At 41.4% G+C, this 13,195-nt stretch overlaps 3 protein-coding genes across 4 annotated transcripts in view; 2 read left to right on the plus strand and 1 right to left on the minus strand.

Moving 5' to 3' along the window:
* LOC145496403 (inositol 1,4,5-trisphosphate receptor-like) overlaps window positions 1-9,169 on the plus strand; it is a 48,399-nt gene extending 39,230 nt beyond the window's left edge. For both annotated transcript variants that reach the window (XM_081476040.1, XM_081476041.1), the window contains 9 exons: window positions 268-334; window positions 594-716; window positions 1,329-1,501; window positions 2,067-2,231; window positions 3,099-3,288; window positions 3,968-4,336; window positions 5,850-6,010; window positions 6,604-6,765; window positions 7,120-9,169. In XM_081476040.1, coding sequence (XP_081332166.1) covers window positions 268-334; window positions 594-716; window positions 1,329-1,501; window positions 2,067-2,231; window positions 3,099-3,288; window positions 3,968-4,336; window positions 5,850-6,010; window positions 6,604-6,765; window positions 7,120-7,221 — 1,512 coding nt within the window. In that variant the 3' untranslated portion in view covers window positions 7,222-9,169. The remainder of the gene's footprint in view (window positions 1-267; window positions 335-593; window positions 717-1,328; window positions 1,502-2,066; window positions 2,232-3,098; window positions 3,289-3,967; window positions 4,337-5,849; window positions 6,011-6,603; window positions 6,766-7,119) is intronic.
* A 27-nt stretch (window positions 9,170-9,196) lies between these two features.
* LOC145496413 (tRNA methyltransferase 10 homolog A-like) lies at window positions 9,197-10,349 on the minus strand. The gene has a single exon (XM_081476060.1). It carries the CDS (start codon window positions 10,217-10,219, stop codon window positions 9,293-9,295), a length of 927 nt encoding a protein of 308 aa, XP_081332186.1. The 5' UTR covers window positions 10,220-10,349; the 3' UTR covers window positions 9,197-9,292.
* Window positions 10,350-10,405: 56 nt separating this feature from the next.
* On the plus strand, window positions 10,406-11,959 carry LOC145496418 (thioredoxin domain-containing protein 9-like). Its single transcript, XM_081476064.1, has one exon. It carries the CDS (start codon window positions 10,514-10,516, stop codon window positions 11,180-11,182), a length of 669 nt encoding a protein of 222 aa, XP_081332190.1. The 5' UTR covers window positions 10,406-10,513; the 3' UTR covers window positions 11,183-11,959.
* Window positions 11,960-13,195: the final 1,236 nt, after the last annotated feature.

A 13,195-nucleotide genomic window follows, 5' to 3' on the forward strand; every position in this document is an offset into this window, starting at 1 on the left:
TTCCGACGGATTCTCACAGATAAGGACCTTTTAATTAACTTTCATGAAACCAAAACCAAAGCATTCACAATGAACAATAATAACACAATGAACCAATGAGAACTTTGTAAAATTTAGAATTTTCGTTTCATATCTGAAGCTTATTGGCTATTATATTGGCGCTTTATCATGTCAGATCACTTTGAACAACAATGATGGTTTTCCTTCAAATGATTTCATTTGCACTCGCAGCGTTATTTTGAATTTAATTATCTCTTTCGTTTTCAGATTTCAGATTTCTTTGATAGAACGGAGGAGCTTTTCCGCGAGATGCAGTGGCAGAAGAAGCTACGAGGTAACAAGTGCTTCAGATGCTTTCAGTCCTAAAAAAGTCTTGCCCTTTTATTACTAAGAGAGAAATCTTTCTTTTCTAAGCTTCTCTTTCTCTCTTCCTTCCTCCTGCCATGTATCCGTAGTTTTGTTTCTATCAGCTCCATCTTCCTTTGAGATTACGTCAAAAGTGCAACTGAACCTAGGACTCAGTGACCAAATCTCGGAGTAGTCCAGATTGGAGAGTATACAGGTGTATATAACCCTGCTATTTCTCATTTCAGAGAGCCGATTCTTATTCGGAGTGAGCAGCCGGATGACTTTATGGGAGCAAATCTCCATCAACTTTGCTGTGCTGATCAACTTGCTTGTTGCATTTTTTTATCCGTTTTCTGATGGACCAGGTGGTAAGTGTCACGGCGGATTGCGTTACGTTGTCTAGGTATAGCTCTCATTGGCTTAAAGGAGTTTGGTCACAGTATTTTAGGTATTTTTGTTTACTTTTGTCAATTATGAGTGTTAAACATCTGGCTTTTATTTGTAAAATCTCGTCCACAAATGAAAGAAAGATGATTTCCGAGCTCAGCATTAAAAATAACACTTTTATACTCATTGATATGAACTTGAAAAAAGTCGGGCAGATGTTTTTTCAAGTTTACTCTAATGCAATCTGTTTTTCATAATTTCTAATTTTGCCCATCCATGCTCCTTTTGGCTTTCCTATCTTTCTTTGGGTTAGTTTACAGTTTTAAGCCGCTATTGTAATTTTTCAGTTAATTCTATCACCATTTGGGAAGCCTTGAAATTGTCTGAATTTGGATGACCTAGACACTTAAACTAACACTTTTAGATCAGATGAAAATTAACTTCAAGTTAGAACATCAGAATTTCGTTGCCAGTTGGTGTTCTTGTATTGTGTTCTAATGAACCACTAGGCCTACTCCAGCGACCATTATATATGATATGATAGCATTTTTTCTACGCAAGTCATTGTCATTTTGCAATTTGTCTCCCTGCAGAACTTGACGGTCGCCTGTCTGTCTTGGTGTGGCTGGCCATGCTTGTGTCGTTTTCTATTATAGTGACTTTTCCTCGCCCGTCTGGGATCAGGACGTTCGTGGGCTCGACTATCCTTCGACTTATTTTCTCCGTTGGACTGGAACCCACACTTAAAATATTAGGATTAGCAAATGTAAGGATAGTAGCAGAGGAAACAGTCGTTACCTAATAAGGGAGCAGGGATGGCGTCGTAGTGAGAGCTGTTGCCTCCCACGAATGTGACCCGGGTTCGATTCCGGTCCGGTGCCATATGTGGGTTGAGTTTTTTGTTGGTTCTTGCCTTATTTCGAGGTTTTTTTCCGGGTTCTCCGTTTCAGTTTCCTCCCTCCACAAAAACCAAGATCTCTAAATTTCACCCCGTTTTCCCGCGCTTTTCACCGGGAGCTTCCCTTTGGTCTGGATTTGTTTATTATTTCGCTACCTGTAGCTATTGGCTATTATCATAATAGCCTGTTCCAGGCTCTCGGTCAGTGGGGACGATCGAAAAAGCGGGCGGACGACGAGCGGGATCAGCGACGAGTGAGATCCGGGAGAGAAAAGGGACTGGAGACCTGACCCCTCCTTTTCTCTCCCAGATCCCGCTTTTTCGATCGTTCCCACTGACCGAGAGCCTGGAACAGGCTATTGTCATAACAGTCTTCAAGAACTGCCAGTTTCGTGTTCATTTTTACAAGCTCACGTGCACTCTTATTTTTCAGGTTATTATCAAAGCAATATTCATAGTGAGTTATGTCGGTAACCGCGGCACGTTTGATCACAATGTCCGCCGGCTTCTGTCGGACAGAAACCTTGTTCTTCATTTGATGTATTTCACCTTCGGTTTCCTTGGTTTAACCGTGCACACTTTCTTCTACAGCATACTGGTGAGTAGCTCTCTTTGATTAATTACGAACTTCTCATCGTCTTATTATAACGAATTCATATACCAGTCTATGAGAACTTGAATCTCGCCCCTCGTCACCTCAGGGTAGCGCCATCATTACATGAAAGCATACAGAAGAATTTCAATGTTGAACATGGTTGTTTTGTGGCTAACCCATCTCCCAAAAGAATTAACTTACCCGTAACAAATTCTCTTCCTTCTAATTATCTTGTCCTTCTTTCCTTTTGAGAAAGTCAAACGTGAGTAAACGCGTCGCATCTAAGAATTACGGACTGGAAGCTCACGGTGTCCTTCCAGTCCGTGATCGTGGCTTTAATAATTGTGATCGAGTAACGAGTCTCTTATTAACGTGGAAACGCGGTGACGTCAGGGTTAGTGCGCTCGACTTTGGATCGAGCGTTCCGGTTTCGAGCCCTGGCTGGGGACATTGGCATTGTGTTGTGTTCTTGAGCAAGACGCTTTACTCTCACAGTGCTATCTCCATCCAGGTTTATAAATTGGTACCGGCAAATTTAATGCTTAGGAAAACGCTGCTATGGACTAGCATCCCATCTCGGGGGAAGTAAAAATATTCTTAAGGCTAGTCGCTTCATGCTACGGAAACTGGGAGAAGCGCCGGGTTGATGGGCCCCTTCCTCGTATGCAGACTTTACCTTACCTAACCAACTTGCTAGGGACCGTATTGGGAGAGTATCGGCCCTTGGTCTTTTTTGTACGAATCTTACTGCGCCAGGTCAATGCTGTCAAGACCTCGGGTCGATATTCTCCGTATACGGCCCTCGCGCGTGGTTAATAGCAGATATATGTATTTTTGTGCGCTAATTGCGACACCTTCACATTCTGACAGCTGTTAGACGTGATTTTCCGTGAGGACACGCTTTTGAACGTGATCAAGAGCGTTACTCGGAATGGCCGCTCCATTATCTTGACCGCCGTCTTGGCTCTCATACTTGTCTACATGTTCTCCATCATTGGATATCTGTTCCTCAAAGACGACTTCTTGATCGAAACTGATCCAAGATTGTCTCTTAGCTCTGGTGAGTCAAGATTCTTTTACCTACCTAAGTGACTTACTTAGTTTTGTAGTCAGACATCAACAGCCTTACTGCCTTACAGTAAAGACCAGAACACACTAGAGCGTTATGCAGGTTTTCTTCGACTGTCATCAGCGCGCTGTTAAATAAGCGTGATATTCAATGATTTGACGTTATCTGCTTGTCAAACGAGCGGTTGCCCGTGAGAACTTTAGCATGCAGGTCCGCATTCCGAGTCGATGGAGCACGTGACATTCGATGACATTCCCCTCTCTCACTGATTGGTCTATCTTTAAAGGCAAGGTTCCTGAAGTAACTACCGCTTACTCCACGATGTATCTTTTTTTTATAATTCCAATACTTTGCCTTTGCCTTACCTGAAGAATTTTTGCAGACTGACATATTGAGTACTTCTAACTTCCGCCTTAGAGAATGAACGCAGTTCTCCTGAACCTCGGAGCCAGTTTCACAGAATTGTGATACTTTGTGTTTTTTTTTTTTTTTAATTCATTATTATTATTTTTTGAAAATGGTCGTCTTCCCTTGATCGTTTGTGGTAACAGTTCGCGTCACCCATCTCTGACCCATGAAAGCGAAAAATCGCTCAGTTACTGCGGCTGGTTACTTCTGTCATTTCGTTATTATTTTTTCCCTTTATCTTTCCTGTCATCTTCCTTTTCAGCGTCCACCCCACCAAATACGTGCAATGCTGATGACAAGAACTGCGAAGAAACTTTTTCACTGACCCAAACAAGCTCAGAGTCAGAAGAGAGCGTAAAGGAGCGCGCCTGTGACACCCTGATAATGTGCATTGTCACCACCCTGAATCAGGGACTCAGAAATGGAGGGGGCATCGGAGACGTCCTCAGACGACCCTCCTTGAAGGAGAACATGTTTGTGGGCCGGGTCATTTACGACCTGTTGTTCTTCTTTGTGGTCATCATCATTGTACTCAACCTGATATTTGGTGTGATTATCGACACGTTCGCTGATCTGAGAAGCGAGAAACAGAACAAGGAAGAGGTTCTCAAGAACACGTGTTTTATTTGTGGTAAGTGACCAAGACTTCTTTTAGAGTCGGACAGGTTTTCAAATTGAGTTTTGACGTGGGTTGCGTGTGTTTTTTTTTTCCACGCTCGATACTGTTTCTGCATTGGGTTCTGATTGGTTCATTGCCTTCTTTGTATTTGTTGTGATTGGCTAGATGCGATTATTTACGTTTTGGTTTTTCGACATTCATTGCAAAAGTCTCTAGTATGCTCTATAAGCTTGAGTTGTTGGTATGCTTGTGTTTGGCTTCAAAAATCATACTCACCAAGGTTTCCCCTTGAGGAATAGATAAGGGGCCGCGTCGTAAAGGTTAACCCAGCAACTTCTTGTGCGACTGGTTTACAGTACAGTTAATTCCTTCAAGACGACTTTGTCGAAAACCATTCATCCCCAGATCATCCGCGGAATTTCCACGCATCTTTTAGAGATTTTCAGTGAAATCTAATTTCAGGCGCTTACGGTTTTTATAAATATTAATTATTGATTCTAAGGTGACCGTCGAATACGTGTCAACCTATGAAATACATCACTGTAGACTTTCCAAAATGCGATTGGGTACGAATATAGGTGACCGCCAGGAGCCCATGGGCTCTTGGTGATCGCTTAATGCTGGCTTTAACTCTACACAAAAAACCGCTTATAAGAACTTAGGTTTCTTCAAGTTAGCCTCTATAGGTTCTTATATAAATGGTGTTTACTGTGAAATTAGGCTACCTAGGTTCTTAATCAGGTTCTTAATTCAAAAAACAACAACAACAACAACAACAACTTGTACTCATAGGTATGGCCTTTATATTGAATCATTCACAGTACAGTATTGTGGTCTTGTAACACTGCCCGTGTCCTGGCTAGTTTTTTTTTACCTTTTTGGTGATGTACTGTATGATATTTGTTAAACTCATCGCAAATAGATGAGCTTGGGAACTGGTGCCTTAAAGGTTAGCGGGGTGCCAAAGCCATAAGCCGCTAGGAGGTATCCATGGCAACCCTGGAAAGCAGGAACCACCCAATGAGCGTCCGCTAACCAGCACCGTCACACTGAAAGAAATTCAGTGGAATCTACTTACCTGGGGAATACTTACCCTGACCAAGAACAAAACGGGAGGGAGGAGAGGGTGCAAGAATCCGCAATGATTCGCGAGCAAAGCAGTGCAACTGATCCGCAACAATCAGCAGAATACACTACAACACTATTATGCAATGAACCATAAACCCCTGCAAAACCCCTGAAGGCCGCCCCACAGGTCACGTACTCCCAAACGCGGAAACCGCTGGCTGCATAAGCGCATATTTAACTTGCCTAAATGATATTAGCTGGATGGGCACACTAGCTAGCTGCATTAGCGCGAGTTTAACCTTGCCTAAATGATATTTAGCCACATAAAAAACTCTATATTTTGAACAAAAAGAACCTGTATTGAGATTTTAGCCTAGAATGGTTCTTATGTGACGGGTTCTTTAACAGGGGAATTTTAACAGGTTCTTAGCGCGTTTTTACTGTATCTCATTCTCAGGTCTTGATCGATCAGCTTTCGATAACAAAGTGGTGTCGTTTGATGAACACATCAATTCAGAACACAACATGTGGCACTACTTGTACTTTATAGTCTTACTCAAGGTCAAGGACACGACCGAGTTTACTGGGCCCGAGAGTTACGTCAGCCAGATGGTTAAGGTACGTCATGAGTGCAAAGAGGATTCCCTAGGGGTAAGGGTTGGGGAGAGTGACGTCGAGTTAGATAGACGTTTCTTGCGGTCATGGGTTCTGAGCGATGAGAGGCAGTCTTATTCTTAAGCTAATGATCAAACAAGTAAGCGCGGTTTGATAAGCTTTAAATAATTGAACTTCTTCATAACAGCGGGAGGACTTAGTGTTGTTGCGTTGGACTAGTTTTTCTACTTCGATCCCTGGCGGGGTCATTTTGCTATGTTCTTAAGCAAGATACTTAACTCTCATTGTGCCTCTCTCCACACAGGTGTAGAAATGAGTACTGGCAAATTCTTAGCAGATCTGATAACAATGCTGTGTGGATCTTATTAATGGGGTAGGGGGTAGGGGTAGGGGGCTTACCTGCGATGAACTAACGACCCATGATTCCGAGAAAAGGAGCGTTGCTACAAAGTGCTCCATGTTTATTGCACAACTGACTTACTTTATTTTTTTGAAATGCGATTATTTCTCAACTCGTCTGCAGTTTGTTGTAATGGCAGGTACCGGTAGTTAGCATGTACACTGAAAAGTCTTGACTCAAACTCACATCTCTGTAGGAACATGATCTGGAGTGGTTTCCACGCATGCGTGCCATGAGCCTGGCGATGGACGAAGGAGAAAGCGAGCAAAATGAAATGAGAAGTCTTCAGGAGAAACTTGAAAGCACAACGCGGCTGGTGTTCACTTTGTCACAACAACTGTCAGAACTCAAGGAGCAGGTACGCCTCGGAAATCAGATTGTCTTATTCAGTGTACTTTGAGCGTCTTAGCCCCCTACACAGACGTCCTTATGGCTTGTCACACAATCTTTTAAAGATTGCGTGACGAGCCCTAAGAGCGTAAGAGGTTACGATTATCTCGACAGGAAAAGAAACGGTGACAACCCAACGATAATGCAGTTCCTTCCTACTTTTTCTCTCTTTCTCGCTTGCTGTCGGTCCATGAAGTCTTCTTTCATCTGGAACCACTGGTAGACGTAGTAATTCTTACGAACCTTACTCTTTGATGGTTAGTTTCAATATAGTTTCCCCGAGCTTTAGCTTCAAAGATTTTTTGTTTGTTTTTCTCTTTAGATGACAGAACAACGCAAACAAAAACAGCGCATTGGTTTGTTGGGGCCTCACTCTGTGTCCGCGCTAACGAACAGTCTTACGACGAACAACTTCAAGATATAAAGATTGTATGGAGAGAAAGAGAGAAAAGAAAACCAGAACTTAACAATGGAGGAAGACCGGCGAATGTGGACAGCGAGGGTTGCAAGTGGAAAGTTAGAGAGGGGGAAACTGGAAGTGAATACTGAGAGAAATCTGGCCGACTTTTTCGGCTTCTGACCAGGTCTAAGAAAGTTATTTTCGTAGGAATAACTTTTATGTGGCTCAAGGCGATGAATTATCAGATGATTATAAATCTGATCGTTAATTTTGTACCCGAAAACCAATAGGCTACATTGCGTTCTGTGTCTTAAGATACATGACATTTTGAAGATTGGAAATACTAATAAGAACAGTGTAAAGTACAACGACCAGCAGTCTCTAAAGCTGGCAAAAATGTGTTTGATGTCTTTTTTAGGTAGATAGTTTTCGCTTATTGTTGTATTGTAAATGGTTGCTGGGTGTAAAAATTGTCAGCTTTCTTCATTTCAGTAGTATTTTAAAACTAGTTGTTTTGAAGAAAATAGTACAAAATATTTATAGATGACAGAAATCGTATCAAAAAAGGTAGTAGCCAAAGTAATTGTAAAATTGTTCTGCGTGGAAGTCCAGATACAAATATTCCAAACCGGCCTCAATGCAGCCCTTCTATGTTGATTGTATATAATGATAATTTCAATCACTCAACCCTCTCCCCAGCTTGACTTTGTATTTATATTTTGACGAGTCAAAATTAAACGTTGATGACTTTATGTCCATGACAATTATTTTGTCGAATTTTTTCCGTTTGATTCTAGTGTGAAATTTTAGATGCGTTTTAGGGCTCGTCCCAGCTATTCCAGCTTATGCATTTTTTTCGTATTCCTGTAGACATCCCAATTCTTTCAGTACGTTCCTTAGAATTTTTGTTTACAAATATGGCCGGTTGTCATGTGACGTCATCATTTTGTAAAATCAAAAATTACCAATCCTTCTGCAAGGTTTAGTCTCATCGGAAATAAGACCATCTAAGAACTTGACGTTTTGCAACGTTTAAGCTGGATGGGCACCAACATGGCGTCTCCATACAAAGTTCTGCAAATTTGGGTGAAACACTTCTAATTAAGTAACGCGCGAATGAAAAATCATACAGACCTAAATCTTGGTGAGGTTGTTTATATATCAATCATCTCTCATATCCCAGACTCATGACTTGTTCTATTGAATGGTTAGGATTTTTATTTTTGATGGCGTGACGGTGAACCCCGCCGTGATCTCTTTGTTACGGCAGAATATAAAGGCGTTGCGTGACGGTCCCAATAACGGTGACCACAGTAGTTCCCTTTAATTTTGGTTTGTCACTCAATCTTTCTCACGGGCTGTTTACAAACCAAAAGAATGGCGGAAGTTGAAGTTATGTCAGGATGGGAATCAACGTCATGTTAGAAAAAAGAGTCATGTAAGTTAGTTTGGTTATCACGCAACGATGCTTTCCACTGGGGAGGTTCACGATCCACAAACGAGAAAACCTTGTCTCCAGGGAAGGGAGGTTGGCGAAAGAGACCTTGGGGGTTCTGGGTGTTTGCAATTTAGCGAAAAATCCGGAAATTTCGCTTGAAAGTCAAATGGAACAGTAATTTTCCCGAAAATTGTAGACTACCTCCGTTCGGAACGGTACGGCGGAAATTTCCTTACTATTTGATACAGTTTTCAAACCTCCCTGTTACAGTAGTCGAAAGGTTGATCTTGATTCCCCTTTGAGAAACAACTCGGACCGGATCAACTCGGTTCAAGAACGAGGAATAAACGATAGTTGCCATTCTTATTTAAATCGGCGATCCGAGGTGATCTGGTCCGAGTTCCATACCTCCCCTCCAGGAACACTTGCTACGTTAAAAGTGTTGCGTGACATGCATGCTCGTTTCGGGGGGGGGGGGGAGTGGGGGAATTGCACTGGGTGGTTTTGCGTGTAACTTGTGCCGCAGCAAACTGAATTGGTTCAGAAAAAATAAAAGCTTGAAAAAATGACTAAACTCCTAGATAATGTGTTCTTTATTCAAATTTAGATTCACAATCATTTCTCAAGTTCGCGGTAGCAACAGTTTTGTTTAGCCTTTCACTCGGGCTTAACTTGATCAGCATTTCCTTTGTCTGATTCTTCACTCTCGCCTTCAGAAGCGCCGCCATTCTCGACAGAATCCTCTTCTTCACCAACTTCTTGGGTTTCGGAATCTTCTTCCCTTTTCCTAGCAGGAATAACTTTGAAAAACGCCTCTCTCCAGTCCTTTGTCTCTGTGAAAACCAACAAAATCTCAAACACCTGATTAACAGTGATCACTTTCCTGGATTTCAATTTGACAAACTCGGTGATTGGCAGTTGTGCATGAGCGATTCCCCGCTGGATAGCGAGCTCGTAGCACAGGCCTTTGTGATGATTATGATCAACAAGTCCGCCGATAATATACGCCTTGGACTCGTCGACTTCGCTTAAAACATTGGGAGAATCCGAGGTCAAATAAACTACGTCTTCTTGCGAGAAGATATCACTATAAGGTTCCGTCTTAATGTGAACATCCCAGTTTCCATAGTTACACTTGATCTCTTCCAGTATTGTCTTCGATCTGCCCCCGAAACTTGTGAGGTAAAACTGAACTGGATGCTTCGCTCTTCTGTTGATGGAATACGTTCGTTGAACTTGTTTCAATAGTTTATGAATATCACGATCGTTCATTAAATCATCAAAGCTCAGATCTATTGCGATACGAAGAGAAGAAGCGTCGTCCGAACTCATTGATTTAAGTTTCGTTGTAAATGTCGACTTTTTAGGAGAGGCATCGACACTTGCACTTGCTTGCCCTTCTTCTCTCTCTCGTTCTTCCTGTAATTTCCTTTTTTGGGCCTTCTTTCTCTCTTTCTTTTCTTTCCTTTTAACTTTTCTACGTTCCACGAACAATTGATGCTTCAGAAGTCTTTTCCTCTGTCGCTTCGACATTGTTTCAGTTTGTTGTTCCGTCTCTTTTTCTTTAACTGTGTTATCTTCCATGTTTCTTATGCGAGTTTTGCGAGGAAAGAACTTCGCAATTAGCAACAAAAAATGTTTTCGAGTCCTTTCAGGCGACTCAAACACGAGCGACAGACTTTCTTCAAGGATCCGCCATCTTGAAATGTCCCACAATTCTCAGAGAACGCTTTAGTCCCCAGGAGACCTCGAGGGACCTCTAAATAAATTTTGGCGCCTGGAAACGAATTCAAAACTGAACCACACAATTCTAAACTTCGAGAAAATTTTCATTTTAGTCATTTTACATCGTTTGAAAAGCTGATTTCAGCGGACAAAATGGCTGGAAACATCGAACACCACATTCAAAACACCGTGCTTCAAGCCACAAAGGTTATGGAAGAGCAGATCGATTCAGAGCTTGACAAACTGGACCGCATGACGACAGATGAAATGGAAGAGCTTCGAGAAAAACGGTTGGAGCAACTGAAAAAGCAAGAGCAACAAAAACGGGAGTGGCTTCATAAAGGGCATGGCCAGTACACCGAGATTCCAGGAGAGAAAGAGTTCTTTAAAGAAACAAAAGACAGCCCTAGAGTCGTTTGCCATTTCTATCGCGATAGCACATTTCGCTGCAAGATCGTGGACAAACATCTCTCTCTGTTGGCGCCCAGACACATCGAAACGAAATTCGTCAAAGTCGACGCCCAACGCTGCCATTTCTTAGTTGAAAGATTGAATGTGCGAGTCCTACCGACGATACAGCTGGTCAAAGACGGAAAGTTCGTAGATAAGATCATAGGATTTGATGATTTAGGCGGCCATGATGAGTTCACTACAGAGATGATGGAGTGGAGAATAGCGCAATCTGGTGTGATCAATTACAGCGGAGACTTGAGTGTACGACCAGATCAGGCCGCCAAGAAAAGTTCCACGACTATACTGAAGAAAACCATTAGAAGTAGGAGAGATATGGATGATGACGAAGACTCTGAAGATGATGACTAAACTTAGTAACTTGATTACATTTTTTAAGACTTACTAAACTAAAGGTGTTCTTACTCAGTAACTTATATAAGCTTAAGCTTTACATACAGTGCAAAAGTATTACTTAGACTATCAAAAGGGAGGGTAAAGTTATTATTCTGACTTTGTGATTGGTCGTAAATGGCCCATGAATCATAAACAACCCCTCTGTGATTTGTGGTGATTGAAACACAGTTGAACCTGCTCTCTTGAACTCTCAAGGAAAAAAATAGTTAACAATTATTCCTTGAGCACACGATGGATATGAGATGGGAGGTAGCTAACTTGGTGCTATGAACCTCATTGATTATAATCATCTCATATCCATTAAGCACGAGTGGAATAATTGTTTCATTTAAAATTTCCCCAAAATATAGAAAATGCCCATAAAAATTATGCGTACATGTACCATATTTGTAGAGCATGGTACAGTGGTTCATATACCCAGAAGGGAGGGTGGTGGGGGGAGACTCTGATATAAAAACGATGGGGTGCTTGTCGTACCTTTTACTTTTAGGGCTTAAAAAAGGCAGTTTTGGTTCCTCTTAGGGTGTTCAGCCTCAAGAGTTCCATAGCAGGAGCTTTTGCAGGCCCTTTTAGGGTATTGAACCAAAAACAAATTTACTGGAGATAATGTGTTGCTTTAGAATTGGTACCTCTTAGGAGTCACACCCACAAAACAAGATCTTGATACCTCTTAGGGGTTCTTTTCAAACTCCCCCTGTCCTTTTTATGGGAATCCCTCTCCCCCCCCCCCCCCCCCCCTTAGCACTCTCTGGGCATATACCATGATGGCTAAGCCAATGAAGACTCTTGAATTGCATTATCCAGTGGTCCAGTTTTTAATAATTCAAGAAAGCAGGATCAACATAACTGATAGTAACTAAATGACTAGCAAAGTACAATGAAGGGAAAATGATTTGAGATTGCGGGGGAGTTTGATGTAACCAAATTTATGATAGGGTATATTTTCCATTTTGTGTCAATTGCGATTAGACCCACCCCTTGCCATATGAATAGGGTAACCATGCTAATACACCAGGTGAATGCAAAAAATAAATATTCAGCAATCGTTACACTTTTCAGGTGTCTATAAAGGCTATAACCATGCACATGGTATTTTTAACTACAGTCCTGAGTCTTTTAAAATCTTTTATCTTTTAAAAGGTTTTAATAGCAATTTTACAGTAGTGTAAGGCATCAATTGAACTTTTGTCAGTTTTATCTAAAATGCTATTGCAGGATAACATCCAGTGATTATAGTTCTCAGTGTTTGGAAATGTGGTAAAAAATGGTTTCTTGTGTTTGATATATTAGGGAGCCTTAGCAAACCATGATGGAAACCATGACAAGAACATCACCAAACAAACGGTTTAATGAGCAGATCAACAGCAATGCACATACATCATCATCTATTCATTTTGTAAGTGTCCTCTGTAAGAAAACAATGTGAAATGACCTTGAGTTCTTTGTATTTTGGAGAACGTGAGCCAAAATGGTCATGTTTTCGTATTTCTTCTTGGAATTGATAGCTGGCATTTAGTCTGACCAGATTTTTAGCCCAGCTGGCATACAGTTGGACAGATTTGTAGCTGGTAGCAACTATCGCAAAATTCCAGAGGTTTTTTACCACATGTAGGTCTCACTCCTGGCATTGCTGTTGTCACTGCTAAAGCTTCCTATTGTGTAATAAGTTTGAGTTTTGAACTTATAATTTCACAGATGATGGAAAGGCAGAGTAAACAGTTATAAGAAAACAACTGACTGAACTTTCATTTGGAACAAAAGGGGTGGCTATGGTAATGGAAAACTTACACAAGCCAGATGGCAGTCACAGCAAGAAAGCAAAAAGGTTTAATGAGTAAAGCAGTGGTTGTACATGTACCTTATGAATCTTTGTACATTTCTTTGCCATCCTCTGCACAACAACAATGTGAAATGAGTAAGTTCTGTGTAACTTGGAGAACGTGAACAATGACAAATTATTTTTTGCAT

Source organism: Orbicella franksi, chromosome 9, assembly GCF_964199315.1.
Source record: "Orbicella franksi chromosome 9, jaOrbFran1.1, whole genome shotgun sequence".
NCBI classification, from domain to species: domain Eukaryota; kingdom Metazoa; phylum Cnidaria; class Anthozoa; order Scleractinia; family Merulinidae; genus Orbicella; species Orbicella franksi.